This window comes from Aythya fuligula, chromosome 21 (genome assembly GCF_009819795.1).
Source record: "Aythya fuligula isolate bAytFul2 chromosome 21, bAytFul2.pri, whole genome shotgun sequence".
Taxonomy (NCBI): Eukaryota; Metazoa; Chordata; class Aves; order Anseriformes; family Anatidae; genus Aythya; species Aythya fuligula.
In genome coordinates this window covers 4,546,262-4,573,869 of record NC_045579.1, presented here as the reverse complement: position 1 = coordinate 4,573,869, position 27,608 = coordinate 4,546,262, and the positions used below count along the sequence as shown (strand labels likewise).

At 50.2% G+C, this 27,608-nt stretch overlaps 1 protein-coding gene across 1 annotated transcript; it reads right to left on the bottom strand.

The window, feature by feature from the left end:
• Positions 1-27,608, bottom strand: LOC116497714 (Golgi integral membrane protein 4-like). Its single transcript, XM_032201636.1, has 15 exons — positions 27,595-27,608; positions 26,942-27,466; positions 20,724-20,798; positions 20,250-20,299; positions 19,549-19,602; positions 15,423-15,573; positions 11,894-11,976; positions 8,692-8,856; positions 8,288-8,566; positions 7,431-7,588; positions 4,932-5,140; positions 4,442-4,506; positions 3,741-3,905; positions 1,971-2,042; positions 1-415 (listed from the first exon to the last, which is right to left on the bottom strand). The coding sequence occupies exons 2-15, from the start codon at positions 27,126-27,128 to the stop codon at positions 305-307; spliced, it is 1,824 nt and encodes a 607-aa protein (XP_032057527.1). The 5' UTR covers positions 27,129-27,466; positions 27,595-27,608; the 3' UTR covers positions 1-304.

Here is a 27,608-nt window from a genome sequence, read left to right as displayed (position 1 = left end):
TTAGAGAGGGGATGGGGAAAACAAGAGGGTGAAGAACTTAATAAATCAACACATGCTTCTAAAAGAAGCAGCAGGATAAAATCATTCCTACAGTCTGAGAGCACTTCCATGCTATCGACCAGAGAAGCAGGAGTGGCCCCACGCACGTAGATGCAACGCACACCTGCAAGCACCTTGCTTGGTGCCTGCCAAGGCAGCCGTCTCCTCCTGCCTTTGTTCCGGGCTCTGCTTAGTCCAGGAGCCAGTTCCTGGGAGGAGTTCTTGTCCCCTCACTCCTAGCGCATCCCTCTTCCTTCAGCATCTCTCAGTAGTAGTCATCCTTCTTGCCGTCAGCTCCCCGGATGCCCGCGTGCTCTTTCCGCTCTTGCACCAGTTCCAGGTCGTCGTTGTCATCCACCTCACCGCCGTGATCCTCCTGGGTGCAGAGGGAACAGCCAGGAAGGAAAAATCAGCAGGGCCCAGCTGGAAAAGGAGACCCTAACGCTCAGCACCACGCTGCTCCTGCACAGAGCAGTTCTACCCAACCAGCCCAGCTTGGGGAACCCAGGGGCAGGGAGGAGTGCAGCTCTGCCAGGGACCTGTCGCTGACACTGGCAGTTCACTTTGCCAAGAAGCGGAGTTGAGAAGCCCACGTTGTCACAACCAGCTGTTCATTTAAGGAACATTTAATAGCCTGGCATTGCAGTTTAACATCTCAGCCTGTTGCCACTGTTACATGAGAGGATATTCGACCTCCACCACATCTGAACTGCTGTAACAGTCCCAGCCAGGACGTGCAGCAGCCAGCACAGCATCTGCTGGCACCTTGGTGTCCAACTAGAGAGTGTACAAGCCAGGTTCTTACACAGGGCAAGGAGAGCTCCTGACATCAGCTTTGCTTTTCTCCTCCCCACACATTACCTTTTTTTTTTTTAATCCTCACTTCCAGCAGGCAGTCCAAACCCTTAATTCATCAGCAAGCGTGCTGAAACTGCAGAAAATGCCAGCAGCAGCCACTCACAAAGGACAAGAAGAGGATGAATACAACTCAATGTTCTTAACAAGACTGCAGAGAATCCTTCATTTCCATCCAGGTGAGCCAGGAGGAAGCAGTGACCCCTCCTGAGGCTCACACAATGCCCCTTTCACAGATGCCTGTCTCTCAAATAAAACATGGAACAAATGTTTCCCCCCGTGCACCTCATATAGAAATGGTGCTCAGCAGCACCTACATGAATACTTTTTCCCATCTCCTTTGCATTCTAGTCACAAAAAATCATGTACTTTCAAGGCTGGTGAACCAAATGTCCCACTTAAATGTTACCGTAAGGTAGCTGGCAACACTCAGCTGGCTCTGGGGGCTGCACGGAAGGCTGTCGTGTCTCCATTCACTCAGCTCCCTGTCACGGAGACCGCCTCCAATGGAGAACACATCCCCGAGCAGCTGCCACGAAACTCTGAGTTCATCTCAGCTACAGATTTACACATGAGGAAAGGAAAAACCACTCTCCTACTTCCGCCCTTCAAAAAATAAAAGTTCAGTTCTTTATGGATCTCTCTCCCAGTTCAGATTTTAAAAGCTTTGTCCGTCTTTTAGCCAGGACCAAACCTCTCCACTGGAAGCATCTCCCATCCTACCCACGACAGTGATGGTTACCAATACAGCAGTTCCCCAGGAGTCCCCTCTCATTCTTCAGCCACCCAAGCTCTCGTTCAGCCTCCTGCCTGTAACCCAGTGACCCTGCTGGGAGCACAGGGCAATTCTCCCCAGCTCTTCCCCAGAGAGGAAGGTTGGGCCCGCAGCAGCAGATGACAGGGCTCCTGGCAAACTTCTTACCACAGGAATAATCCCTCACTGTGCAGAGACAAAACTGAAGGCAGTGCTCGCATCTGGTTTCCTAAAAGCCGAGCCACGCTCAGCTCCTGAATCCCAACAGACCCAGGTAACAATCGCACCAAAGAGGGAAAGAAGAGGAACCTTGGTGTCGTACAATTTCTTGCTCCTGATCTTCTTGATAGTCATCCATCGGGTCCTCCCTGGGCTTGGCAGGTCTGCCAGCATCCTGAAAGATACACAACGTTGGACACTGAGCACTGCCCCGACCCATTTCCAGCCCCTGCGGGGAATAAACCCTCTGGCATTGCAGCCCCAGGTCTGGAAAACATTGGGCTCAGGAATCAGGGCAGCAGAGAGGCAGTGAAACAACCCCAGCTCCATTTGTACCTTCCCCACCCTCACATATGCAGCAGTTGCATCAGGTCCCAGGCTGCAGGCAGCCACGCACGTCCTGCACGGCTTCTGCATCAGCCCAGCTCGAGGTCTTTGTGCTCCCCTCGCTACGTCCCGCCACCAAATTTGAAGACAAAACAGAACAAACTAGCAGGGATATTTTTAGAGCCTCTCTCACTGGTGAGGATTGAAATATTAACGCTTTAAATAATTTACAGCTCACAGAAGGGTCTGGGTACTCAGACAAGGCTGATTTACAGACACTCCAACAGGGCTGCTTGCCTTCCATCTTCCAGCAAATACAGTTAAGCCAGACATCTGCTTTCTTAGACAACTCCTTCACAACAAGCCAGCTGTTCTGCCCTGACCCACTCTGCTCTTAGAACCACAGCCTCGAGCCCTGGAGAGGAATGAGATGAACTGGCAGCGTTTGCCTTTGCATCTGGGAGAAGCTCAACCTGACTCAGCACTGCTGGTACAAACGTGGTCTGTGCCCAGTCCCCACAGGACAAGCAGGCTTGCACTGCACTGAACCTGGATGCATTAAAAAGTGAGGAGGAGCTCGGTGTAAACCAGCCCAGAGAAAAGGGAAGCGAGGAAAGCAGAAGGACAGGAACGTTTGTTCCACCACCTCTTCCCAAAGTGGGCTTCAGACATTACTGTAAGGTGTGCCCCCTGCATGGTCTGGCCCAGACAGCAGGGAGAAGTTGCCCAAGCTGGTAAAACAAACATTTTCAGGGAAGTGGTACTTGTTAACACAGGTTCTCACCAACACTTCTCCTTATACAACTCATTAGGTATCCACAATTTATTTATGGTTGAGCTTTAGGGAATGCAGCACGGCCCCATCTGAAAGATATCCTCCTTGCTTGACTAAATTGGCCTGGATTTGTTTTTTTTTAACCTCACCACTGATCATGACTTTAAAGCCTGACAGATAAAACGCTCCTTTTTAAACCAAGCAACACTCGGGTGCATGTCAAAACAAACTGATATTTCCCTGATGCAGAGCCTGGCTTCAGACAGCAAGCAACACTTTGCAAAATAAATGGCTGTCACCTGCAAGCAGGCGAACAAGAAAGCAGAGCTTCTGCACCCTGTCACTGCTGTCAGGAGTCTGCTGCTTGCCCACAAACAGCAAGGGCTGCTCTGAGCAGACCCCAAGCATAGGCCCCTGCTGTTGTCTCTACTTTTAATACCTGAAGTGCTAAAAAAGAGCATACAGCTACAGTAATAGCCATGTAGTGAGACATCTCCTGTTCCATGTCTCTCCAGCCATGTAGGTGCTCCAAATACTTGTGCTCACTTCAAGAAGCCAAGGGGACGGAGCCAGAACTGGTTCTGGTACTGACCTGCTGATTTTCAGAGAGGTTTCTCCTGCCTGCCACATCCTTGCAGCAGCATTATGGATCCATGCAGGAACGTGCTGCTTTCCTTTGAGCCCTTAAGCTCTCTGTCTCCCCCCCACTCACCCCATTCACAGCCAGGAATCTCTCCCTGGGCCCCTGCTGGCTGCCCTTGTGTCAGTCACCTTCGGTGGCTTCTCCTTAGACTCTTCTTTCACGCTGGGTTCCTTGAACTTCTCCAAACCTCCCACCTTCTCTTCAAAGTCAGGTCTCTCCAGTTCAGCCTCCTCAAACTCATCCTCACCTTGGTTATTGGGATCCTGGGCAGGATCTGCAGCATCATCCGGCATCTGGACAAGAAAAGCCTCGTGTGAGTACCAGAGAAGATATCCACTTGGGAGGCAGAGGCCAACATGAGCCCACCATCAGCAGCAAAGCTGGGAAAGGCTGTTGCCCAGAAGGGACCCAGATCTCAGGAGGAAGGACTGGCACTACACCAGTAAGAGCACAGGAGTATTGTCCCCCCGGAACAGACCACTGATTACTCTTAGCAGCATTCCCGTCTTTTCCCATCCTCTATTTCTTTCTTTTTTTTTTTTTTTTTAAATAGGAAAATTGAGATGAAGAATTGTCTTAACATCCAAGCAGACAGGCAGCACTGGTTTTATAGCAATTCTCCAGTCATCCATCTCACCAAGCACACTCATGGCTCTAAAACCAAAAAACCTCAGTTTTCACTGTCCATCTGAATCCCCCCAGAACCAGAAAGGAAATTGGAGTTGTACATTACAGAGACTTCTGGGAAAGCATCTACTTAAATGAGATTACTGGGTTCTTATTTATAGGAAGGGCTGTGTCCTGATGACAGCACAGGTGCATTTCTTACCATGGGCTCCTGGACAACAGTCTCCTTCTGAGAATGCAAGTTCTCCCTCTCAATCATTCCTGCATCTGCAAGGAAGGGATACAATTATTAGAGTTGTCTCTGGATTAAAAACAAATAAACCCACTCACAAAAAGGGAGCTCACAAAAAACCCTGATCTGGTCATCTTTACCATGCCTATAGGATGCAAGTCAGCATTTCAGAGGGGATCCTTAGAGCAGCCCCAGCTCCCACCTGCCCTGTTCTCCTGCATTCAAGCCCACAGCCATCAGTTAGTTGCACAGAAAGCCACCTGATGGTCACTGCCTCAGCCTAGCAACACGCAGGATTGGCATCAGTGTCTTTTTGACAGAGGCAATTAACTAAACTAGAAAACCCACTACCAGCATTAAACCAATTCCTATAGGAGGCTGATTGTCTTGTCAGAACAGTGGTCTGGAGGGACCCTGCTATAAAATAGTGCTGTACAGCATGGAATTAGGGAAAGCATACCCATTTCTAGCTCTTCATTATCTGTCTTCTCCTTCTCGCTTCCCCGGTCAGCTGTTTGATGCTCTGCTACTCTCTTCTGACCTGGTGGCTGCGAGCTGCCCTTCTGAGTCTCTTGCCCAGGCCTGGGGTCGAGGTGAAGGCTCTCAGGGTAACTGTGCACTTGGGCGCCGTCCATCTGGGCATTGACTTTGTTGACTATGTCCTTCCAGCTGCAGCAACAGCACAAAACAAAACAGGCACCTCCTGACTCAGCACATGCAAGAGAACTTTCAAAACACCATTTCGTAACGCCAAGCAGAAAACCAACCTACAATGCATGCACAAGTTTGTCTTGATTCATTTTTTTTCTCAAAATAGCAATTGCATTAGTTACCAGCAGCTACGTGAAACAGAACACGTGCCACATAAGTCATGCTTTATAAACACAATTTGTAGAACTGCCTTGATCTTATTTAGCTGATACGGCAACATCCACATAGCAATAAACTCCAACTCAAAATTGATGCTTACTCAAGCCTCACACACACCCAAATACATAAATCTCAGTTTCTTCAAAAATACCCAAACCAGAACTCCTCTATGTTCCAACGTCGTTTAAAATGAAAAGTGCTGCTAAAGTAAAACTGCAGGGTTTTGACTTATGAGGGCAAAAAGTATATATTTCAAAATAAATAGAAGAGCTGCAATACAGAAGTGCTGATTTCCATTGTCTGGTGCTCTTTAAAGTTACAAGCTCTTTATGAAGATTTGCAGCTAGGATAGGTGCTTTAATCAAGGTCTCTTTATAAAACGCTCAAACAGCCTGTGTCTCTCCCTTGTACAAACAGAACAGGGACAAATAATTGAAATGAAGCATTGGCATATGGTTTTGGTGGTGGTGTTTGTTTTTTTTTGCTTGTTTGTTTTTAAGGTGAACATGGGAAAAGTAAAGTATTTTCTTTCTTTATTTGGTGAGGTTAGCTGTAATTCCACCACAACACAGTGCTTCTCCCTGCCTCAGGCTCTTAAGTGGCCCCAGCTTTAGCAGCTTTTTGAAGCCAGCATATTACTACCACACAAACTTGCAAGTAAGAAAAACCACAGCCCAGCCTTTAGCTCAGATTTCCCATTACAAAGCCATCACCATGCGAACTGGCCATCGAGCCCAACAATTCCCATCTGGAATCTGCTGGTCTCAGCCACCTTGTGCAACAGCTCTTGGCACGGGACGCACGGCCTCTTCTGCAGTCTGGTGTTGTTCTTACCATGGGCACCTCCCGAGAAAGCTGGGTTTTGCACTCACATCACAACCACCACCCAATGTAAACGACAGCCTTCAGCTGCTCAATAGTTTCTCGATGATAGATCCAGGACAGGAAAAGCATGGTCTCTGTCCTTGGGAAGTCATTTGCCAAACCAAGGCCAGTATTTGCATTCTGAGTTTCACAGAGGATGTTGCCTACTGAAGCAGCATGGGGAGGATACTACCCTTTGAAAAAAAACATGCAGAGCACAATCTCTGACCTGAAAAGATTGCAGGTTAAGTGAACAACAAACAGGGTAAAGAAAATGCATTAATAGAATCTAGCTGATGGATAGTTTGGAATGAGATCCCAAAGTCTCTTTTACAAATAAAGCAGGAATTAATTTTTTTTTCCTCTCCAGTAAACTGCACAGATCTGACCTGGACACACACAGATGATAAATAAGTAAGCACTATTTTCTGAGTCAGTTTTTGGATTCTGGCCAGAATTTGATGAATTACAGCCTCAGAAAGACATTTTCTTCCTTTTACACAGCAGACTTGTCTTCTGTGAGTGCTGCTAAGACACAAAACAGTTCCTCTCGTGCAGCATCCAGTACAACAGGATCCTGGTCCTTGCCTAGACCCCCAGGTACCACAGCAATACAAATACCATACTGCAATAATCACCAACCCTGTTACCTGCAGGAACACATTGCACCCTCCTGTGAATGCTCTTTCCAAGCTCAAAATGAGCAAATTATGGCTCTGAAACACAACTTAATCACTCTTATTTAGAGGAAGGGAAGGAATTCCTTAGCCACCCTGGTGCTGAAGATGAATGGCTTCCACCCTCCACTCCAGCTAGTGGGAAACACACACTGACCCAATCTCACCCAGCAGTAATTCTTTTCCCTCCTCCCCATGCAATCCCTTTAACAAGCAGCTCAAGTACAAAGGCACACTACAGAGGGTGCTCCAACAGCACAGAATCCTTGCAATCCTTGCTCCTCTCTTGCCAGCCCAGCACCCACAAATCTGCATTCACGCAGCAGTGCCTGCAGCATGACCAATCTTCTGGTTTCGGGCAGAGATGGATGCCTGCAGCAGCGTGCAGTTACAAGAAGTAGATCGTGAAGGGATAAATAAATAACGCTTTCTTCAATTGTTTTCCAAGTAGAAACCACAAGAAACACAAAAGGAGCAAGACCAGAGATTAGGCTATGTGGTACCTCTAATCCTGAGGGCAGAGTAGAGGGGAGCTTTGCATCACCAACCTTTGCATTTGCACTTGTTTGCTGCCTGTTGAGTGGTGGTTGTCTGGCACCTTGGGCTTCTCTGCTGCAGAGGGTTGCTTCAGATCAGACAGTGACAATGCAGGAGCCTGGCCTTCCTCGTGGCTGTTCACGTGAATGCGCATCACCATCTTTACATCCTGCAGGGAGGACACACAGATGTGCTCAGGATACACACAAGCTCCTGATCTTATCATATTCTTGCAGACCTCTCTTGCATTTGACACTCAGGGGCCAGAAATCTTTTGTCAAGGAACTACAGACTCAGAGTCCTCCAGAATAAATCCACAGCCCTGTCCAGCCAGCCTGCAGTACGAGAGGTCACTCTGCTTCCATGCAGCCAAGAGGAAGTGATTTGGATCCTATGGGATCCAGGCATGTCTCATCTCAGGTAGCTTGATCTCCAAGAGAAAAAGGAGCACCACCAACTCTTAAACAAAGAAACACATTGCAATAATAATAGTAATCACATTTGTAGCTAACTATACTTAGATGATTGCCATTTTGGCAGTTATTGTTCCTCACTGTGCTCACTAGAACAAGCTCACAATATGCACAGCAGCTTCCAAGTATTCTCACTGCTGTTCACAATCCTGAAATAAGACAAGAATTTCTTATTTTAGCGCAGACTGCAGGAAATTAACAAGGTTAATGCAAAAGGCAAACCCAGTCCCTAGTGAACTGGCTTCCTTTTTCAAGAGGAATGAGTAAATTTTTTTATTTTTTATTTTTTTAGATACAGGCTTCTGGAGTGAGAAAGATTCAGCAGTTCTTCCTAGTGCCCAGCACATGGTGCATGCTCTCAGGGAGACAAGAAGCACCAGCTCTGCAGAACTTACTGGGTTCCCGTTTGGGAGGCTGTTCACAGTCCGGGTGAATCGGATGACGTGGCTGTCCCCGTGTCCTGCTGGCCAGGCTGGCACAGCCTCCGGTGGCAAATTGGCATCTTGCAGAGGGGCCGGGTGGGTAACGAGCACGCTCCCCTGTGACCTGGGGCCGTTGTTGCTGTAGGAGCCCTGGCCCGGCAGCAGAGGACCATCTGCCTGCTTCCGCAGCCCAGAGACCTGCGATGCCAGCAGGCTCCCAGCCGGGCGATTCTCCAGATTGACTGGAAAAGCCTGCAGGGAAGAAAGGCAAAGAGTGAGCATCAGAGGAACAGACTGCATTCCCTCAGGTTCAAAGTCCAGGGCTGAAAACCCCCAGAAGCCCTGGAAAGCCTCCCAGCTACTCAGGACTACCACACCTTCTGCCTCATGAGCTGCAGCTGGCTGCTGCCTGGCCCCAGGGGCTGCTCCTTCAGCACCTGGAGCTGCTGCTGCTGCCCCTTTCCTCCTCCTCCTCCTCCTCCTTTGAAGCTTGGCATCTTCTGCAGAGCTTCCTTGAGCTGCCTGAACTCTTCCATCTGGGTCTGAGGGAACAAAAGAGGTACAGAAAAACCTCGCGTGATAACAGGGTTGAACAACTCCTTGCTAAGAACAGCCATGCTCACGACCAGTTGCACAGCACAGATACACCCCTAAAAAAAGAAGCCGTATATATACAGCTGGAGATAATCCCCAACCATTAATCACAAGTCGAGGCTAGTCTTGAGCTTTCCCTCCAGATTTTACAGATATTTTGTATTGTCTCTTTGCCAGTCTTGCATCTTATTTCACTGCATACTTTCACCTTGGAAACACTGACCCACGACACCAGTACTCTGAGCAACGCTATGTACTGCACGAGCTGTTAACATAACCCCTGCTTTTGCACAAAAATCCTGTCCTGGCTCTTGTAGGTGTGTCTCCTTCTCCTCCTCTGCCTCTCATGTACATTCAGGTTAGCTTCTATAGAGAAATGCCTCCACAGGAGAAAGATGTTTTCATCTCAGAGGGGCTGACAATAATTGGCATAATTCCACCTGACAATTCAATTTACTTTGCAAGACAAATGAAAAATCGATTCTCCCGGACTGTTAAACAAATGTAACTCTTTTCTTTCTACTGCAGCTTTTTTCTTCCAGATCCAACCCTGAAAAGGAGAGCTTGAGAAAGCTATCCAGGAAAAGCTCCCTGCTCCTACCCCCATTATTTATAGGGAAGTGAGGGGAGAGAGCTTTTCATGTGCTTGCCAAGGTACCTGGAAATGGACCAGAGTGGGGACTGGGCAGAGCAGGAAAGCTTCCAAGCAGCAAGGAAAGTTTAGCAGGAAATTAATTCCTGAGCAGGCTTTGTTGATTTCAGTTCTTCCCCCTGAAATTTGACCTTAAAACAAACATTAAAACAAAACAAAAAGCCAACAAAACAACTCAGCAGAGTTAAAATAAAAAAAGAACGAGGAAAGGAAAAGGAAGCCAAGAGCCGTTCGTGGGACGTAGCCCTAGCAGGGGATTGCTTCCAGCCAGAAGGAGACAGATGGAAGCAAACCTTGTGCCCGTGGAGAGGCTGTGCAGGTGGGCTGCCCAGAGGGGAAGCAGCACACACACAGGTGCCCGCACGCTGCTGGCACCCTGTGATAGCAAGCTGTGCACACAGGGCTCTGTTCTTCCCTGCCTCGTTTTACCTTGCAGAGCAGCTGCTGTGACAGCCACTGTGGGCTCAGTCACCTGGCTATAAGGCTCGGGGAACTCATCAGCATCTCTGAAAAGTGAACGCGACATCTAGGACGCAAGTTACTCCTCTAAACTGCTGCCCCTGTGGTGTTCAATCTACAAGTGCTCAGCTCAGCAGCATTAACTGTCTCCAGCCAGCTTTCTCGAAAAGCTCCTACCTGCTGTGCCCAACGCAAACGAACCCCGCATTGACCCAGCAGGACAAAAGCAGAGCTGGGACCTTCTGATCCCAGCCCGAGCCCTGCCTGCTGGGGGCTGCCCAGCTCTCAGTGTTTCTTGGGAACGAGCTGCCAAGCAGTAAAACTCACAGCTACTTTGGAGGTTTGCTCAGGAGGTCTACAGGTGAAGGCTGAGCCGCACTGCGATAGAGGCTGCACTGCAATATTGGCCTGCCAGTAGCACTGGAGAAGCTTGTGATGGCCTGATGCTTCTTCAGTTGCTGGTAAGGGCTTGCTGGATTCACCCCTAGGGAGACCCAAGGTCTCTGCTTTCCAGCAAGCACACTGCAGGTGTCCATGTGGAGAACTCCACCAGCCTGCTGTGGCCTCGTGGAGGAGGAACGGATGAGAACAGCTCAGCGGCAGGTCCCAGTGCGGAAGGCAGGGAAGTCAGAAACACCAAGAGTCCACTTGAGTCCCCTCAAACCACACCGACGTGAGCCAAAGAGCTGTCAAACAGCAGCTGCATGTGGTGTCGGGGACCTGGGATCCTGGCTGGAACAAGCAGCTACCTGCAGTGCTCTGGAGCCGCCCACTCCCTGTGTTTCTGCAGGGCAGCTCAGGGCAGGACTCAAGAGTAAACTTGTAGAAATCAAGAGCCACCACCCCTATGCTTCCAGCAGAAATGCAGCCTCCAGTTCAGAAGAATCAGCTGTCAACAGCACCAATCCCAAGTAGCTCCTTGCTTCAAGCTCGTCCTATGATCCACGGGAGCACTTACCAGAAGGCTGTTAATCACCAGGCAAGGCTAATCCAGACTGCAGTGCAACTCCTAACAAAGCACATTCACAAAGCTGCTTGAGTGTTGACTCAGTACAAGAGCCAGAAAGAAGCTGTGGAGACCCTAAATCCCTCCCTTCTACTTCTTCCAGCAGATTTTCTCCCCTCTTCCAGGTCACCTGGCAGCTCCCCCTTCGAGCTGGGTGAGCAGCACTCGGTGATGGGAGGACTGCAGCGTGCTGGGGAGGCTTACAGCACCTGCAGAGCACGAGCACAATGCCATACCAACAAGACTTCATGCTCTGCTGTCTCTCTAGCCTTGAGCCAACCCTGCTTGCATCTCGGACCTGGCCTCCAGATTCAAAGCCTCCCTCTAGCACCTTCATTACTGAACACTGACTTCTTGTTTGCAAAGATTTTTCTGAATCTTTCCAAGGTCTACCTCCAGTAATGCTTCAAAACGAGACAGAAGGGGACCTTTCTTCCAAGGTTGCCAAGCACTTATTTGTATTCCCAGCAAGCTAGGCAAGGCACCTCTGCATTGCTGGTTTACTCTGCAATTAATTTTATAGGCATATGCAGAGGCAATTCATAATCACTTCTGGTAGAAGCATTTGAGATGCAGGTAACTGACAGGAGGTGTTCCAGAGGTGGGAAGAAGCTGGTTCAAGCTCACTTAAGCTACACGAGTCCCAGTGGTTCATCTGCGCTTCCAGCTATTGGGACAGATTCCAGGTTGGAAAATGTATCCAGAAAGCCTCTCCATTGCTTCCACCAGCACTATTTTAGGCAACTCACCATGCAGGAATGCAGTTACTAACCAGACTTATTATTTAGGGAGGGGAGCATTTCATAGTGCACCCAGGCCCCAACGAAAGGTTGTCCCACATGGCCCCAAGCATCCCCTTGTGGATTACCTGGGCATTAAGGAGCTGAGAGTGAACTTCCTGGTGGGCCTTGCGAAGAAGCTTGCTCTCTTCTCTGAGTTTAAAAACTGTATCTGCAAGAGAAGAACAAATTCACTTAAGAGAGCTACTTCTGCAAGTGCAGTGTCTGTCCTTACCATTAATTCTTCTGAAACCTCACACGTCTCTCTCCAAGCTCAGGAACTAGAGTGAAACACTAGCTAGGAGCTAGCCAAACAGACCTACCAGACCCAAATTCTTGTCCCTCCCATCTCTTCTCCCCACCCAAGGAACTTGCTCCTCTCCAGAGCGACTCTGCTAACTGTTTCTAGCAGGGACAGGCTCTTGCTGTGCTCGCTTTCAAAATAATTTGATTTATTTCTTCATTTCCCTTATCCGTTGCAGCTGGAGAGCAGGGAAAGCAGCAGTCAGTGCCCCCACCTCAGGAACATGGGGGCTGAGAGACAGGAGGAGAGCTCTGCAGGGCTCCTGAATGCACCAGATTCAACCCAGCTTCCCCCCAGCTGCACGGAGAAGCAGCTTCTTGAAAGGATGGTACAAATAAGAACACACAGCAAACAAAAAGCAAGCATAGAACAACTCGGTCCTCAGGGATGTTTATTCCCATGCTATTAAGCAGCAAGCCTGTGCCTTGCAGCTCCCAGACTGGGCTCCTTTCAAGCTCCCTGCACACTTAGTGCTTCAATGACAAGACACAAACTTACGTTTCAGTGCCTTGTAGATAACTATGTGTTCTCCAAATAAAAAGAAAGACTGACACAAAAAATATCAGCCTTATTTTGGAGCCTGAAGCTCTCTTAAAATACCACTAACTGCGTGCACTAGGGTTTCTCTGCAAGCAGAAATTGCTGCATCTGCTGTGACAGGGAGGGGATTTTTTCCCCTAGCAGTCACTTGGCTGCAGGCTGAATCACATGCACGATTTCAGCTCAAGCTTGTAGATATTTCTAATTACAGGGGTATGTCTTTCTATAACATCCACCCCTGGGACAGGACAGTGCTATTGAGGTTGCAAACTGTGTTATTCGCTTGTGTTAAAGATTTAACATCAGAAGGAGCACAGAAGGCTCCAGGACCACTACTCCTCAGACCTCTGAGCACAGCAAAGACACCCCCGCAGCCCTTCAGAAGAACCAGAGGCATCTCAAGTGGGGAGAGACGTCCAGAAGAAGCAGAGTTTCTCTGAGCCTCACTCACATCCAGGTCTTCAGAACCTGGAAATCAAAACCCTCGTGCCAAGGCAGGGCCCTCCTCTGCCACCAGCATGGCAGAGGTGTGAAGTTCCGCTCCAAGTGGCATCGCCAGGGGTTTTTAATCAACGGCATCAATGGGAGAAAAGCTTCAGTTATAGCTACAGGGCCCTTTTATCTGTAAGACAGGTTCAGCGGTGCTCAAACCCAGCCTTCTGCCTTCAGAGCAGGCTGTGCCAGTGTGCGGTGAGGGAAAAATGGAAAGCGCGGAATGAGAGTGGGGGAACAGCAGAGGACAGACTGTGCTGGGGTGTGAAACGCAGCATAAATAGACTGCAATTCTTACAAAGCAGAAGAGAAAATAGATCATAACGCAGCAGGAGGGGGAAAAGAGGCAAACAGGATTAAAAAGGCCCATGTTAACAAGATCAGGAAGCTTCAGCTGGCTTAGCAAGAGCATGTACTCACAGCCTGTTAACTGGCATTCAAAAACCACTTCCAGAAGGAGGGATTTTGAGGAACAGGGTGCGACCACTTCAGCAGCACCACAATCACTGGGTTGCGTGGTACAGCAGCATCAGTCCCCACTCCATGCACATCCAGACGGCTTTGTCCCCGACCTGAGAGCTGCCCCCAAACTGTAAAGCGACAAAGAGCCACCAAACCCAGCTCCTTTGTACTTCTGTGGGCTTCTGCTCTCCTCCAGCACCCCTGGGACAAGGGTTTCCTTTCCACAACTGAACCCAGCACTAATCCCGCAGCAATGCTGACTGTTCAGAACCCTCTCCTTCTTCACTGTCCCTGCTGGTGGAGGCACACCTTCCAGCACCTCTCCTGAGGACACATTATATATAGAAAGCACTAATGGAACATACAGAAAGAAAATAAGGCATTAGCAATGCTGCTAGCTCTCTGCCACTTCTCAGAAGACTGTCTTGCTCTTTTGTATGCCATGGTTACCAGCACTTTCTCTTAAAGGAAGATTTAGTAGCCAGTTTGAGCTTCAAGCACAGAAAAGAGATGGGACCTAGTGAGCAACAGCCTGGGAAGGTGTACAGAGAATATTAATGCATCTCAGCCTTACGCTGACCTTCCTGGCTAGCCTCCTTCTTCAGATTGCTTTTCTGATCATTATTCTTTCCCGTGGCAGAATTAATTTTCTTACTCCATTGGTGGCTGCATATTTCAAGAAGTGAGATTGAATCAGATGTTTAGGTTTTGCTTGCTTGTGCTCAAGTTCTTTTTTTTAACCCGTGAGTACTCCCCAGGTACTGGGGCTCTGCTGGTCATCCACAGAAAGTGACAGCAGCTGTCACTCTCCCAGACCCGATTCAAGTAAGAGCAGATGTGAATCTTAAAAAAAAAACATGATCTAATTAAGCAGTAGACTGAATAGAAACAACTCTTTAGGAATTAAATGGATTGGGTATTCTCTGCAATACTTGCATATTAAGTGCATTTTATAGACCTACACAATTAATTACAAGAAGTATGTTTAACTCTCCCCCAAGCTTAAGTGTTGGAATTTACAGAATTCTGGTGTTTCAGGAAGAGAAATTGGTTTCTTTCTTTTTTTTCTTTTTTTTTTAAATGCATACAGTGAAGTGAAAAATATATGCTGAAATAGATGGGATCTCTAAATGTCATGATGTTATTTCTCTGCACAGAAAATCTCTCTGCTAACTTGGCTACACCTTCCCACTAGAAAAAGGACAGGGGAAGGCAGGATTACCTGGTGGATAAACCTCTTGTTTCTGCCCAGTCTACGGTGGAACTACAGGCACACACCTCTGCCTTAGCCTCACACCTCCTACTTTTGGGGTGTCTCATCCATTTTGAGTGTCCCCTCCATGGGACATGGGCTGTTTCAATCTGAATGTGGTCAGCACTTGGCACAACGTTTTCATCTCACCTGGCTCTGCAAATCCACACAAATATGGTAAGCAGCAGCTGCAGTAAAAGCAGTCAGCAAAATTAAATTAGGCTTGGAAAATACCACAAGAAACGCTGTTGCTGCTGACAGAAGCCAGGGATGCCCACACAATACAACAGTGCAGGGTCTCTGAACCCCAGTAAACTCAAAGACCAGTTAAATCCAAGGTAATACAGTCTCCCAAGGGGCTATAAAAAAAAAAAAAAGGAATCTCTGCTCCTCTATGTCCCTGTGCCAGTGTAGTTACAGCCCCAGATCCCTGCAGTCACACACAGGTGTTCCTACAGTTCTCCAGACCTTTTGGAGGGCCTGGAGAACAGCCACTGTCCTCTCCTGAGCTCAGATCTTCATGACCCGCCCTCTACCTGGTGTTTTCTTGGCTCTCCATCACACTTACCCTGCAAGTTTGTGACTTCATTATCCTTCTCCTGCTGCAGCTGGGCGTACTTCTGGTTGTGGGTCTCCAGTGTCTTACGATGTTCTAGTTTCAAGCTGTTGTGCTGCAGCTGCAGGTCAAGCAGCTGCTTCTTGACATCTTCATGCTGGTTCTGAATACAAAAAGAAATCAGTACAATTAGGGAGGGGAGGAGTAAATTAACTGTTGTCAAGTGCCACTCAAGTGTCTCTGTTTAATGAGTTGCTTGGGGAGGCAGATGAGACTTCAGTTCCTCCAATAAGGCAGCTAAAAATTGCAGATAAAAAGATTGTTCTTTGGTTTGAGAGTGATGTAAAATGCCAAAGCATTGTGAAGCAGCATGGGAGATCTCCCGAGAAGCTACTCAACTGTAAGAGAAGTGTGTGAGCAAGTCCATGCCTGCCTGAAAGAGAGATGGAGGCTCTGGGACACGGCCAAGAACACTCCTACTCCTCCCCGGCACTCAGCTCAGTAAGAGCAACTCAGGCTCTTATCTCAGCTGATAGCAACCCAAACGCCTGAGATACACAGCACAAATCCTGGGTACTTCCCCGAGTCCCTGAGATGCTTAAGGACGGCATTACCTGCAAGGATAAATGTTCCCACAGTGCAGGGACTCGCTGCAGAAGTAGCTCACCTTGAAGCAGGGCTAAGGTTTAACCTGGATAGCAGGACACCCAGCAGACCCCAGACCATATCTGAAGCAGGCCAGAACCCATCAGGTAAGAGCTTTGCAACACGCCATCTCCTCCCCTCCTCTCTCGCAGAGCCGGAGAAGAAAACGCGCCGAGACATCCCTTTGCTCAGACCCACTGAACCAGAATTCACCTCCTTTCTGGTCCCCATGGTAACGCAGGGACCCTTCCACATTCAGTTTGTCAACACCAATTAGTTATGCAGATGGATTGGCTCCCAGGTGAACCCTGGCCCCTCCACACAGCAGCTCCTCAGGACGCAGGCAGCAGTTTCAATTAACCTTCCTGTAAAACAAATGTCTTTTTTCCCTTTTTTTCTTTAAATGCTAAAAAAATGCTATCGATGCTGGCATTTATCCCCAGTAAAACAAAGTATCTGTGTCCCAGGCATTCTCCCCCGGAGCAATTATCCTTAGCTAAAAGAAGCGAAATAACCGTGCTCCAAAAATACACGCAACGGAAGAAAAAACTTTCAGTATGAAGGGGTCCCAGAGAGAGAACAAAGAAGAGACAAGGATGTTGGGTTAATCAGATCACAGAAGCAGAAAGGAAATTAAAGAGAATAAAAAAAGATTCCTGCTCTGGCTTTCAGAGACCTTGGGTACTTACAGCTCCATCAGAGCCACCGGCAAAAAGCAGCGCAGGGAAACCAGACCCCTCCAATCATTTGGATGCTGACCACCTCAGAGAAACCACCAACATCAGCACACGAGAATTGGTTTTTAACCAGAAACCCTGAGCAACTCAAGGAATCTGAAGTCCTCATCAGCTCAGGTCAATTAATTTCCAGCCCATGTTCTGTCTGCCACGAGCTGTGTGTCCCCAAACTGCTCATGGTCAGGAAGAAGGGGGGGAAATCTCAAATTCTCCTCCTCTGACAGCAGCAGGAAGCTGAACAGAGAAGTGCCTTGGCCAAGGTCACCCAGAGCACCTGAGCCCAGCTCACGAAGCACACAGAGCAGCCTCACTCCTACCTAATTACTGAGGCTGGGGCTTGAAAACTTCAGGAAGGATCTAAAGATGCTGAGCTGTGTGGTGGCTGCAGGACAGGAGCCCCAGAATATGCTACCTGATTTTTTTTTTTTCAAAAAATATGATTTAAGAGAAGTGGAAGCAGAGCATTCTCGAGCCAGCAAAGCCCCAAGGAACCTCTCATGTCCAGAGCTGCCCATCTGGCTCACATCATTCCCCTCCTGCCTCAGAGATGCTGCTGTGCTTAACCAAGCAGAAACTGCAGGACGCTGCACATGAGGGGGGTGGAAATGATGCACAAACACAGAGGGGTGAGGGAATACAGACAGCACACTGCCGTCACGCATCGCTGGGACCCTGCCCACCATGCCAGTGCTGCAGCACTGGGAGAACTCAGCTAATGTGGGAGAAATCAGGAACCCCGCGTCCCGACTCGCCCACAAGCAAAGGAAGGGCACACCTCGCTGCAAGCTTCCAGGTCCCCGCAGTTTCAGGAAGCCCATGTGAAGAAGTCTTTTGTTTAAAGCTGCCTGCCTGTTCTGTGAGTGCCAGGAGGCGTTCTACAGAAAGATGCTAAAAAAAAAAATACTCAATCTTCACTCAAGAAGATGAAAGGAGTTATAAGGAGATGAAGTCTGGCCCCAGCAGGAATCCAGACACAGGCAAGTGCTGCAGCCGCTATTTTTGGACAAAGCCAAGCCCTTGAGACTGGGCTGCCTGTTGCAGACGTTAATCAGGCACAGAGAGCTTCACTACAGATCAGAACGGCTCAGGAGTCAAGCAAGCTTGATCCCTTTCTTCTGTAAGCAGCTAGAAAAAGGCAGTGCAAAACCGAAAGCTTTCCTTTGGTACCTGGTGCATCAGGAGAGCCCACGTGGAAAAGAGCAGCAGTGGCAGCAAACCAGCAGTCTCAGCAGAGACCAGCATGGGGGATTTGATCAAGGGTCAGCCCCAGCACCCTCAGAGCTCTGAGGACAGCCCAGATCCCACAGCAGGGAGCTGAGTTTCCTGCTGACACACACACCCCAGCAGCCCGAACCCCAACCAGCACCAAATGATGCCTTCTTTGCATGGTGGTTCCCTGCAGAGCCCCTCATCTCCAGCTGCACACAGCAAAACAAAACGTTGACAAACGAGGGCAGTGAGCAGAAGAAAACGAACCTAAAGGAAGGCAACCGTGGGCTACAGAGCTGTCCTGTGGGGTCACACCACGACCCAGGCTGTCAGGTACAGCACCAGTGGCCACAAACACCAAAGCCAGGTAACGCTGGGGTGGATTCACAGAAGTTTTGGTCACCTTTGGGACCTTCAGCTTAACAGGGCTCGTCGTTTCTGTTCAGCATTACATGTCAATCACCCACTTCTGCATCCTCAGTACTGATGTTGCTGGCAGCATTCTTCCTTGTCAAGAAGCTAGAACAAGTGGGAAGCATTTTTTGCCCGTGCTCCAGAAACAAACGTTATTCTAAGCCCCATAGCTAGCTACAAGTAGAGCTGAGTGCTGCGTTTTCAGGAGGGGGAAGCTCTAATCCACCACACTTCAGTCCCAAGGGCCTGCCTGTCTTTCAGCAGCTGTAAATGCAGTTACAAAATAGATGAAAAATTCCTCCCAATAAAAGGCAGTAGGAGAAAGAGAGCCAGGATGAAGTGCTCTCACTGCCCCTGGGCAAGAAGCAAACCGGAGCACGCTGCTCAGGCTGCAGTTGTTACGAGGAGGAAAAGTCAGTGCTGAGGAGTGTTCCCAGGGCTGGATAATGCCCAAGGGAGCTGCGCTTCCGTCCTCCCAGAGCTTGACTCCAAAGGCAGGCAGCTGGACGTCCAGCTCTGCTCCGTGGTGCTCGGGGCTGCTGGATCCCAGCCCGCTCCCTACGTCCCAGAACTAAATCACTGCTTGGCTGGAAACGCTCCAGCTCAAGACAACATTAAGGAAATCATCACCACCAACAGACCACAGCTGCACTATGCTAACGAAACCCAACTTTCGCATTGTGAGATGGTTCAGGTAGAGCATTTGATAAGCTTTAAAACCACTGTGAGCCACCCCACTTGGCCTTAAGGTACATTCTCCTAGCCCAGCAGGGCAGGACGCAGCGAAGAGGCCCATTTTCATGCTACGGAACACAAAAGAACGTGCTGGGCAACAAAACTCCTCTGTGATAAGCTGCACAAAGGCTACCATTGAAATGAGGTATACACCGAGGCCGTAATCTGACACAAAGCCCAACAGAATAAATAGGAAAACTCCCATAAATCTGAACAGCCAGGAAGAAACATGGATCAACGCCACGGGACCATGGATCCACAGCCCTCTGGGCTGGCACTAGCTGCAGGAAGACCTTGGTCTCTCCCAGGCATCTCTGGTAAGTGAAAGCTCTGAGCTACCTTCCAGGGAGCACTCTAACGTGTAGCAAATGGTGAGCAAAATCAGACCAAAACCTTACCTTCAGGATCTTGTGCTGGGAACTGAGGGCCCCATATCTGTTCATAGAGTCTTGCTGGAAAAAAAAAAAAAAAAAAAGATTTAATGGTGCCATTAGGTCCCAGAAAAGCCTAAGGCATGTGAAACACATCAACACCCGCCCAGGCACCGCATCAGCAGCAAGATGAAGACTCAGTAAGGTATGAAGTATTACCAGCAAGTGAGTACAAATTGCAAGCAAGCTGCCCAGCCGTTAGAATATTCAGATATTCATCCACGAGTTCCTTCGTGTAACAAGATGACATTCACCCACAGATGAGCAAGCTAAAAGCTGTTCCTCTCCCTCAGCATCTCACCAACAGATGCTCTGAGAAAGGAATAAAACTAGCCTTGTGACTCCAGCAAATGGGACAGGCTGTAACCCTTCCACTGCGCTATCGCACAGGAGAGAGCAAGCAGAACAGCTCTGGCACAACACAGCCTTAAGATGAAGCAGATCTTCACACCTGATCTATCCCTAAGATGAAGCAGATCTTCACACGTGATCAGCCTTGCAAGATAAGAGTCGGCCAAAGTTGCTTTTGGACCAAATGTTCTCACTGTCTTTCATACAGCCCAGACAGCAGCCCTGGCCTCATGACTGTGGTGGTACCACAAAGGTCTTGGCCATCCTTACAAACATGCAGGAGAATACAGACACTCTGATGAATAAACTGTACGTACCTTCTCCTTGTTGAGAGCTTCCTGAGCTTCTAATTTATACACTAAAAAATCTAGAAACGGAAGAGAAGACAATTAAATTTACAAGGGCCTGCCTGTGTGTATTTACTCTTGTACAGCAGCTTTAAAGGATGTGGCAGTCCGGAGTGTCTGAGTACTGGGGAGCGTAGGGCTGCCAATATTATGAAGTCCTTATAGAGCTCAGCATCTTCAGATCACTTAGAAGTTACTATTTCTACGGAAAAGCATTCTAATGCTAGGTATTGCTATCACTTCTGAAGTGCTCAGACACATCAGGATGGGTGCTATCACTTGCAGATTAGACTGAAGACATCTGTAGGAATGTAAGAGAACAGAACCTGCCTCCCAGACAGCCACACACTGCATAGATGACAGAAAAGGCTCTGGGTGCCACGTGTGCATCTCCCCACGGGACTGCTGGAGTGTTGTTCGGCCACTGCTCCGCCAGAGACTTACCTTCCTTCGTCTTCTTGTGCTCCCCTCGCTCCTTCTGCAGGGATCGCTCCAGCCGGGATCTGTGCTCATACACCACTGGGGAAGCAGAGAGAGGCAGAGCATGAGATAAACCCTGACATTTCCTCCCAGACATTCTCACCTAAATTCCAGGCCAAGCAAACCAACAGTGCTGAAGCACACGCACGTATCTGACACCCTGAGCAATAAGAGCTTCAGGGCCAGCCACCAGTCCAGCCCTTGTCTGCTCCCAGCTGGCAGCAGATTCCCAGTCCAACACCAGCCTCATCCTGCGAGTCTCTGCACTCAGGTTTTGCTTCGGAGCCTGGGCTGTGAGCTGGATTTGGCGGCCAGTGGCTGAGCTGCACATCTACAGGCCAAGCCCACCTCCAGGCTCAGCACAGCCAGAGCCCTCCAGGCTCTCTGCTCTGGATCAGCAGCACGTGGGAGAGATGTTTTCTCCCCTTCCACCCCCGTCTCCATCCCCGACCATTAACAGGCCCTCAAGGCCACTAAGGAAGAGCGAGTCAGCAGCTCCCTCTCCTCTACACACAAAAGAGCATCTGTGCTCTGCGCAGGGGAGCCGAGCAGGGAGAGGGACGAGGCTGCTTTGTGCAGCAGCCACATGACAAATGGAAGTGCCAGAGAAACCTCCTGACGGATGATGATTTTAATCCACTCTGACGCCTGAGCACTAACCGAGAGCTGTCCCCGAGTCCCAGCATCCAGCTGCAAGCAGGCAGCTCCTGCAGCCCCTTTGTGGCTCTCACGGTGCCACAAAGCACCCGTATATCTGTTTTAGAGTTGACCATCAGTGGCACAGATGTGGCTCTCAAAGAAGCACAAAGAAGTGCTCAGAGGTGATCCTGGCATCTTAGAAGTCAGGCATTTGCCTAAATTATCCTGCACACCACACAGGAACCGTGACACTGAGGAAGGGATGTACAAGAACCTCACTTTGATGAGGACTCTCCTTGCCTTACCACCAGCACAACTGGCACTTTCGTAGCCCCTGAAGGAAAAGAAAAAACCACCCGAGAGCAGCACCTTTTTGCCACCCCACCCATTTCTCCCCAGGCAGGGAATTCCAGCCACCCATCTCCTCCGCCGCCTTCTCCATGGGTGAGCAACAACGGGGTGAAGCTCACGGCTTTCACTGATCAACAGCAGCCCAGCGCCAGTCACATCACATAACCACGTGTGGGTTTTGAGCCTTCAGACTCCCTGCAAGCGAAGTGAAGCCCAGATGTCAGTGCGAGTTGGTGTTTCTGCACTTTAAATTACTGCCAAGCCTTGAGCAGTCCTGCAGGCAAAGCGAGGAGGGTGCAGAGGCTGAGCACGGCACGGTGACAGGAGAGCCGGCTGCGCAAATCCAACCTGGCATCGAATAAAGCGTGCTGGAAAGCAATACCCCTCAACATCACCCCGCAGACACACCTCTCCCAGCCTGTGCTCCGCCACCACTTATTTCAAAGCCTCTGAGGAGCCTGCAGGTAGGATGGTTTGAGTGGTTTCACCGTCGCAGACTGTAAGAGGTCACACAGCTCTCGTCTCCACCACCTACCCAACAGCTCATCCTCAGCAGCACTGCGAGGGCCGTGCATGGTCTGCGCTGTCCTGGTGGCTTTACAGGAGACTCTCGATGGCTGGGGGTTAGATCCCTGCTGGAAGGGTCTGTTCTGCACAGGAAAATAACCTCCAGCTCGTTTACCTCTGCCTTTTTTAAGCCAAACTCATGACACCGGCTGGGTCCAAGCCTAGGATTTTCATCATGCTTCGGTTTACCAGCAGCAGATCTGTTCATATTTACAGTCATCTCCACTGAGTGCCTGAGCAAATCAGGGGAACAAGGGGTGGTATTTCAAGCCAGACATAAAGTGCTGAGCCCCAAGGGTCTCGCTGGTGGCAGTTCAGCTGCTTCCCAAGCCCCCTGGAGCATTACCTCAGCCTGCAGGTAGGCTGGCAGTCTACACACTGAAGGTCCTGGCTCCAAGAAGGGAACTGAATCCAAATATCCCGGCATCCCACTGTCCCCCGAGGAACAGCTTCGGTGCTTCCAGGCCGTGACTCGTCCTGGCCTGAAATCAAGCCCTGGCAGTACAAGACAGTTGGCTCCTCCTGGAGCATGCTGCTTTTAGACAGTGCAGGTACGAGGACAATTTTTTAGGCTTTACCAGCCTGGGCTCACGGCACGGCAAGCTCAGAGCGAGGAGCTGTTCCCCAGGCACACTTTCACACCCAAATCACCTCCCCTGAGCCACCCAATTCCCTCTTCCACCTTCCTCACGGGGCAGGAAGCATGGTGCTCTTGCTCAGGAATTCCCAGCCTCCAGCCACGTTATCTCCTTCCTTCTGGCTTCCCTTCCTAACCCAGAGACATGCCAGCAGTGAGGATCTTTCCCCTGGGCCGGGTCGCTTCCTTGATGCTTTCCTCTGAAGCGAGGCCTTCTCTAAACCATCCCTGCAGAAATATTCATTTGTGGCTAGCCTGGAAGGACGCCTCCCTCGCTGAGCACAGAGATAAGCAGCAAGTCCAAGCGTCTGCTCCAGTGACAGCTTTATTTTTAGGCACTTCCCAGCATCACCCCGAGGGCTTTCCCTGGCCGGCTCGCTGTGCGAGCAGGTAAGCACATAAGAGACTGTGAGTGCTTTCTCGACACATGCTGAGAAGCCTCGTTCAACACAACAGTCAGCTGAAACACATCAGCCACTGCCCCAAAGCCTTGTGAGCTCAGGGCATGTGTTTTTGCTAAGAGCATCTCACTTTCTTGCAGTCTGACCTAGCAGAGCACCTGAGCACAAGTATCTGACATGGTGGGAGGTTCACTCGCACAGGAGCAGGCAGAAAATCACTATTTTGGGCAGAAAGCTGCTCAGATAACCCCGAGCTACCAGGTGCTCACTCAGCACACGCAAGACTAAAGCACTGGAAAGCCCCTACAGCAATAGGATTGCAACAGCAGAAGGCACAGCGCAAGCTCCACAAAGCAGAGGATTTTTTTAACATATATATTTTTAAAAATACATAAATAGAATAAGCTGAAGTAACCTCCAGCAAGTAAAAAAAATAAAATAAATTCTCTCCTCTGCCATTTCTCTGGGTCTGCAGAGCCTGGAGAAGCTGGGTGCAGCTCTGCACAGCTCAGCAGCAGGGCAGTCTCCCCGCTCACCTCTGCAGTGGGATCCAGCCCCAGCCCAGCCGGCCAAAATGGCACTTGCAGCTCGAGCAGACAGGAAGCCAGGAAGTCTTTAACAATTCACAGCTCCAAGAGGGAGTGGAGGGTGGTCAGTGTCTAAATTCAGGCTGGAATCCAGCCAGCAGTCAGCGCAAAAGCACTGTCACCTGCTGCCAAGTGAGCTAAAAATGCAGAGCTGGAACAATGAAATCCCTTGCAGTGCCTTGCCTTTGGGAGAGGAGAACAGGCCAGGCTTTCCACAGACATGTTCTCATTTTACAAGACCTCAGAAAGCAGGGTGAAGGGACTGTTATCTCAGCTGTACGGAGATAAACATCTGCCAGGGAGAGTTTAGGAGATCCGTGACGGGAAGAGAGCGATTCCTGCCTTGCAGACGGGCCCAGCTGATCACCTGCAAAGAGCTTTCTTCTCAGCTGCTCTCCTTGTTACAGAGAAACCCTCCTGCCAGCCCCCATCCAGCCACATCACAGCTAATAACCCACAGCACCAGCCCTGCTGCCGAGAGAGATCCCAAATCCCAGCCCTTAAAGCAGAGCCCAGCGTCTGGCAAGGAGGCTCTGTGCAGTCTCAGACACCTCCGTGCAGGAACACGAGGGATGCAGGGACAGAAAAACCCAGCAGATTCCTCCTCGATGCCACCCGGAGCACAACGAGAGGGGCACCAAGCTGCCCGGTGGGATGGGTGCCAGCCAGCAGCAGGCTCCAGGAGGCTGAGAGGGTCACACACCACCGGCAGCACCTCTCTTTGCATGTTTTTATTTTGTTTTACCCTGCAGCAAGGTCAGCAGCTGCTTTGCTCTTATTTTGAGAGAGAAGATGAGCTCTGTTCGTGTGGGACAGGCGCTGCTGTTTCAAGGCAGCTCTGGCCATCCCTCTCCATTCCCTCCTCCGCTCGATTTCCCTTTCACTCGCTCTCGGCCCAAACTTTGCCCTTTCCAGCTGAATTTCGAGGCAGCCAGAAGCATTAACCGCATCTGGTGCTCAAGCCTAAGAGGAGGAGGAAACAAACAGCGCTGAATTCCACCCCGTAACACATCCTCCTTCTGTAGGGCTGGGAAGACGAATCGGACACCGCAGACCAGCAGCAATTCAAGTCTCACTCCAAGCCAGCACGGGGCAGGAGAGCCTCAGGGTGCTGGCACCCAGCTCCCTGCTCAGCACCCAGCACCGCCAGCTGTGCAGGGCCACGGCCGGGCGTGCAGGATGCGGCTGCATGGAGGCGGCCCCTATTTAGGGCCTGCCTCTCCCAAATCCTAAAAGAAGCTTCGCCTCTGAAAACTGTTGGACAAGTGTCTTGTGAAAATAAAAAAGGGTATCCATGGCAACGACTGTATTTAGGAACGGGAGGGCTGGCGGAGGGTTAGAAACCCCAGCAACAGGCCACAGCGCTGCTGCTCAAACATATTTGGGTGGAAAAAAAAATATTATGAGCCTGTCTCAGCTGTTGGCTGGAGCCTGCTGTTCCCAGAAGCGGGGTTCCCTGAGGCTGTCGGCTCATTCCTTGAAGCAGCCCCTCTCCAAGCGATGCCAGGAGGGGACAGGGGATGGCTTCTGCCCTGCTGGTCTCAGCGTTGCAAACACGGGATGCAGGTGGGGACTGCAGGGGCTGGGACTGTGCAGCACACCAGGAGCTGTGGGTGTTTGAATGCCTCATGACAGAATGAGAAGAAAAGGAAACAAAATGTAAGGTAATAGCAGGAAACCTTTACGCTTGATGGATCAATTCAAAACATTGTTTTTTTAAAAGCATGTTTCCTCCAGTGACAAACATGTGCAGCACTTTGCTTCCCCAATTCTGATGGAAATACAGAGCCCTGAGCACAAGCTCATGTTCAATTCGCATCACAACACTGCGCACAAAGCCACCTGAAAAGGTTTAACCCAGAAGTCACATCTTGAGCCACAAACCTGCAGAAATCCCCAGCAACACAGAACCAAAGTCACTGTCTGTGTGAGCAGAGGCCAGAGCAGACACCCCACGCTTGATTTCAGCCCGAGGAAGAGCTCTGGATTTAAGCACCACCATCTAATCCTGCCTGCTCTGTGAAAAATCCTTAAATCAGCCTCCTGACCTTGCACCAGCCACATGCAAACTGCATCTTGTCCACGGAAGACTCATCCTGTGGGCATTTAGAATAACCCATCCAGCACTACACACAACCAGGGGCTCCCAAGGAGCGAATTCCTCCCCAGCTGCTCTGCAGGAAGCTCAGCAAACGGAGCCCAAGTGGAGTGAGAGGTGCTGGCACCGCAGCTCGGGCAGACGGGGAAGTCTCAGCCATCTACAGGAGAGAGAGTTCAGCAGTGGGACAACGTAACGTGACTTCAGCCTTCCCTGCTGGGATGTCTCCATAGGCTAAAACGTCACTCTCCCACTGGCAGGCATCTCTGTAAGCAGGACAAATGAAGGGGGGAGAAAGGGGAGGGAGGCACACACACACCACGCGTGCCTTCCAGCTGCTCTCGCCACAGGAACCAGCGCTCATTGCCTCCTCTGGTTTTATTTTTTTTAAAGATGCTGTAAGCAGCAAGCTTCCAATCAGCCCCAAACGAGCTGGCAGGAGCCACAGACTGATCTCTTGAGAAAAGGGTTTATTTTCTCACAAAGGTAACAGACAGTACAACAAACTTTACTAGAGGGCCCCCTGCCTATTTATTCACTTTCTGGACCCGGCCAGAGAGCACAGCCAGGTCTCGGAGCCTGCTCCAGCAGCCTGTGCAAGCCCTGTCTGTATTTTTACTGCTTCACATTTAGATCCAGGTAGCCAAGGGGAGCTGTAGGGAGATCTGAATCCGGCAGGACACAGCTGAACTCCCCACCCCAGCCGTCCCCTTGCTGCTGTGTGCAGCAATTCAGACTCCAGGCTAAGGAACTCTAGAAAGCAAGGGGGGAAAAGAACCAGGAGACATCTTCCTAGAGCTCTTTACAAGTCAAACCTCACTCCACAAATGCTCCCTGCCTGTCACTGGGCTGGGGGGGAAGCAAAGGAAGCTCGGAAGGCACGCACACAGCCGGTCACTCACCTTGGAGCTGGGCAGACAGCGCTTCCTGCTGCTGCTTGTATTTCTGGGCCAGGGCTTCAGCGCTCCGCACCTTCTGCTGCAAGTGATGGTACAGGAAAACTCCCGAGCCTAAGCACACCACGGCCAGCAGGCAAAACCCAGTCTGCAGGAGCCCCTTCTGCCTCCTGGAGCACATGCCCGTGCCCATGATGGGGCTGAAGCAAAGCAATGCAGCGCTGCCTCCCTGGTGTTGCTACAGCATCTGATTTTTTTTTTTATATATATATATATATATATATTTTTTTTTTTTTTCCCCGCAAACAGCTCCTTTCCTGCACAAATCCCTTCGGCGACCCTCCGCCAGGTCCGATCCAAGTCTCAATCCGCTCCTCCCCAGCCCTCAAAGCGGCGGGGGATGCTCCCAAAACGGCTCATTCCTCATCGCCCGGGGGATGGGAGCGCAGGAGCCGAGCAGAGCCGCATCCTCCAGCTGCGATCCGCCGCGGGGTCCGGCCCGGGAGGCGGCGGGGGGCTGCCGGGGGCACCCTGCGGAGGAGGAGAGAAAGTTTTTGCTTCCCATGTGCTGCAGAAGAAGAAGGAGGAGGAGGAGGAGGTGGAGGAGGAGGAAGAGGAGGAGAGGGAGGGGGGCAGCCGTGGCGCTGGGCTCGTCCTACCTCCCCCTCTCCAG

Excerpts from the sequence above, each read along its gene's own strand:
- LOC116497714 (XM_032201636.1), bottom strand. The coding sequence starts at position 27,128 with ATGGGCACGGGCATGTGCTCCAGGAGGCAGAAGGGGCTCCTGCAGACT. Across the intron at positions 3,906-4,441 it reads CTGTTGTCCAGGAGCCCATG|ATGCCGGATGATGCTGCAGA; the intron begins GTAAGAAATGCA and ends TTTCTTGTCCAG. Across the intron at positions 416-1,970 it reads AAGATCAGGAGCAAGAAATT|GAGGATCACGGCGGTGAGGT; the intron begins GTACGACACCAA and ends CTCTGCACCCAG.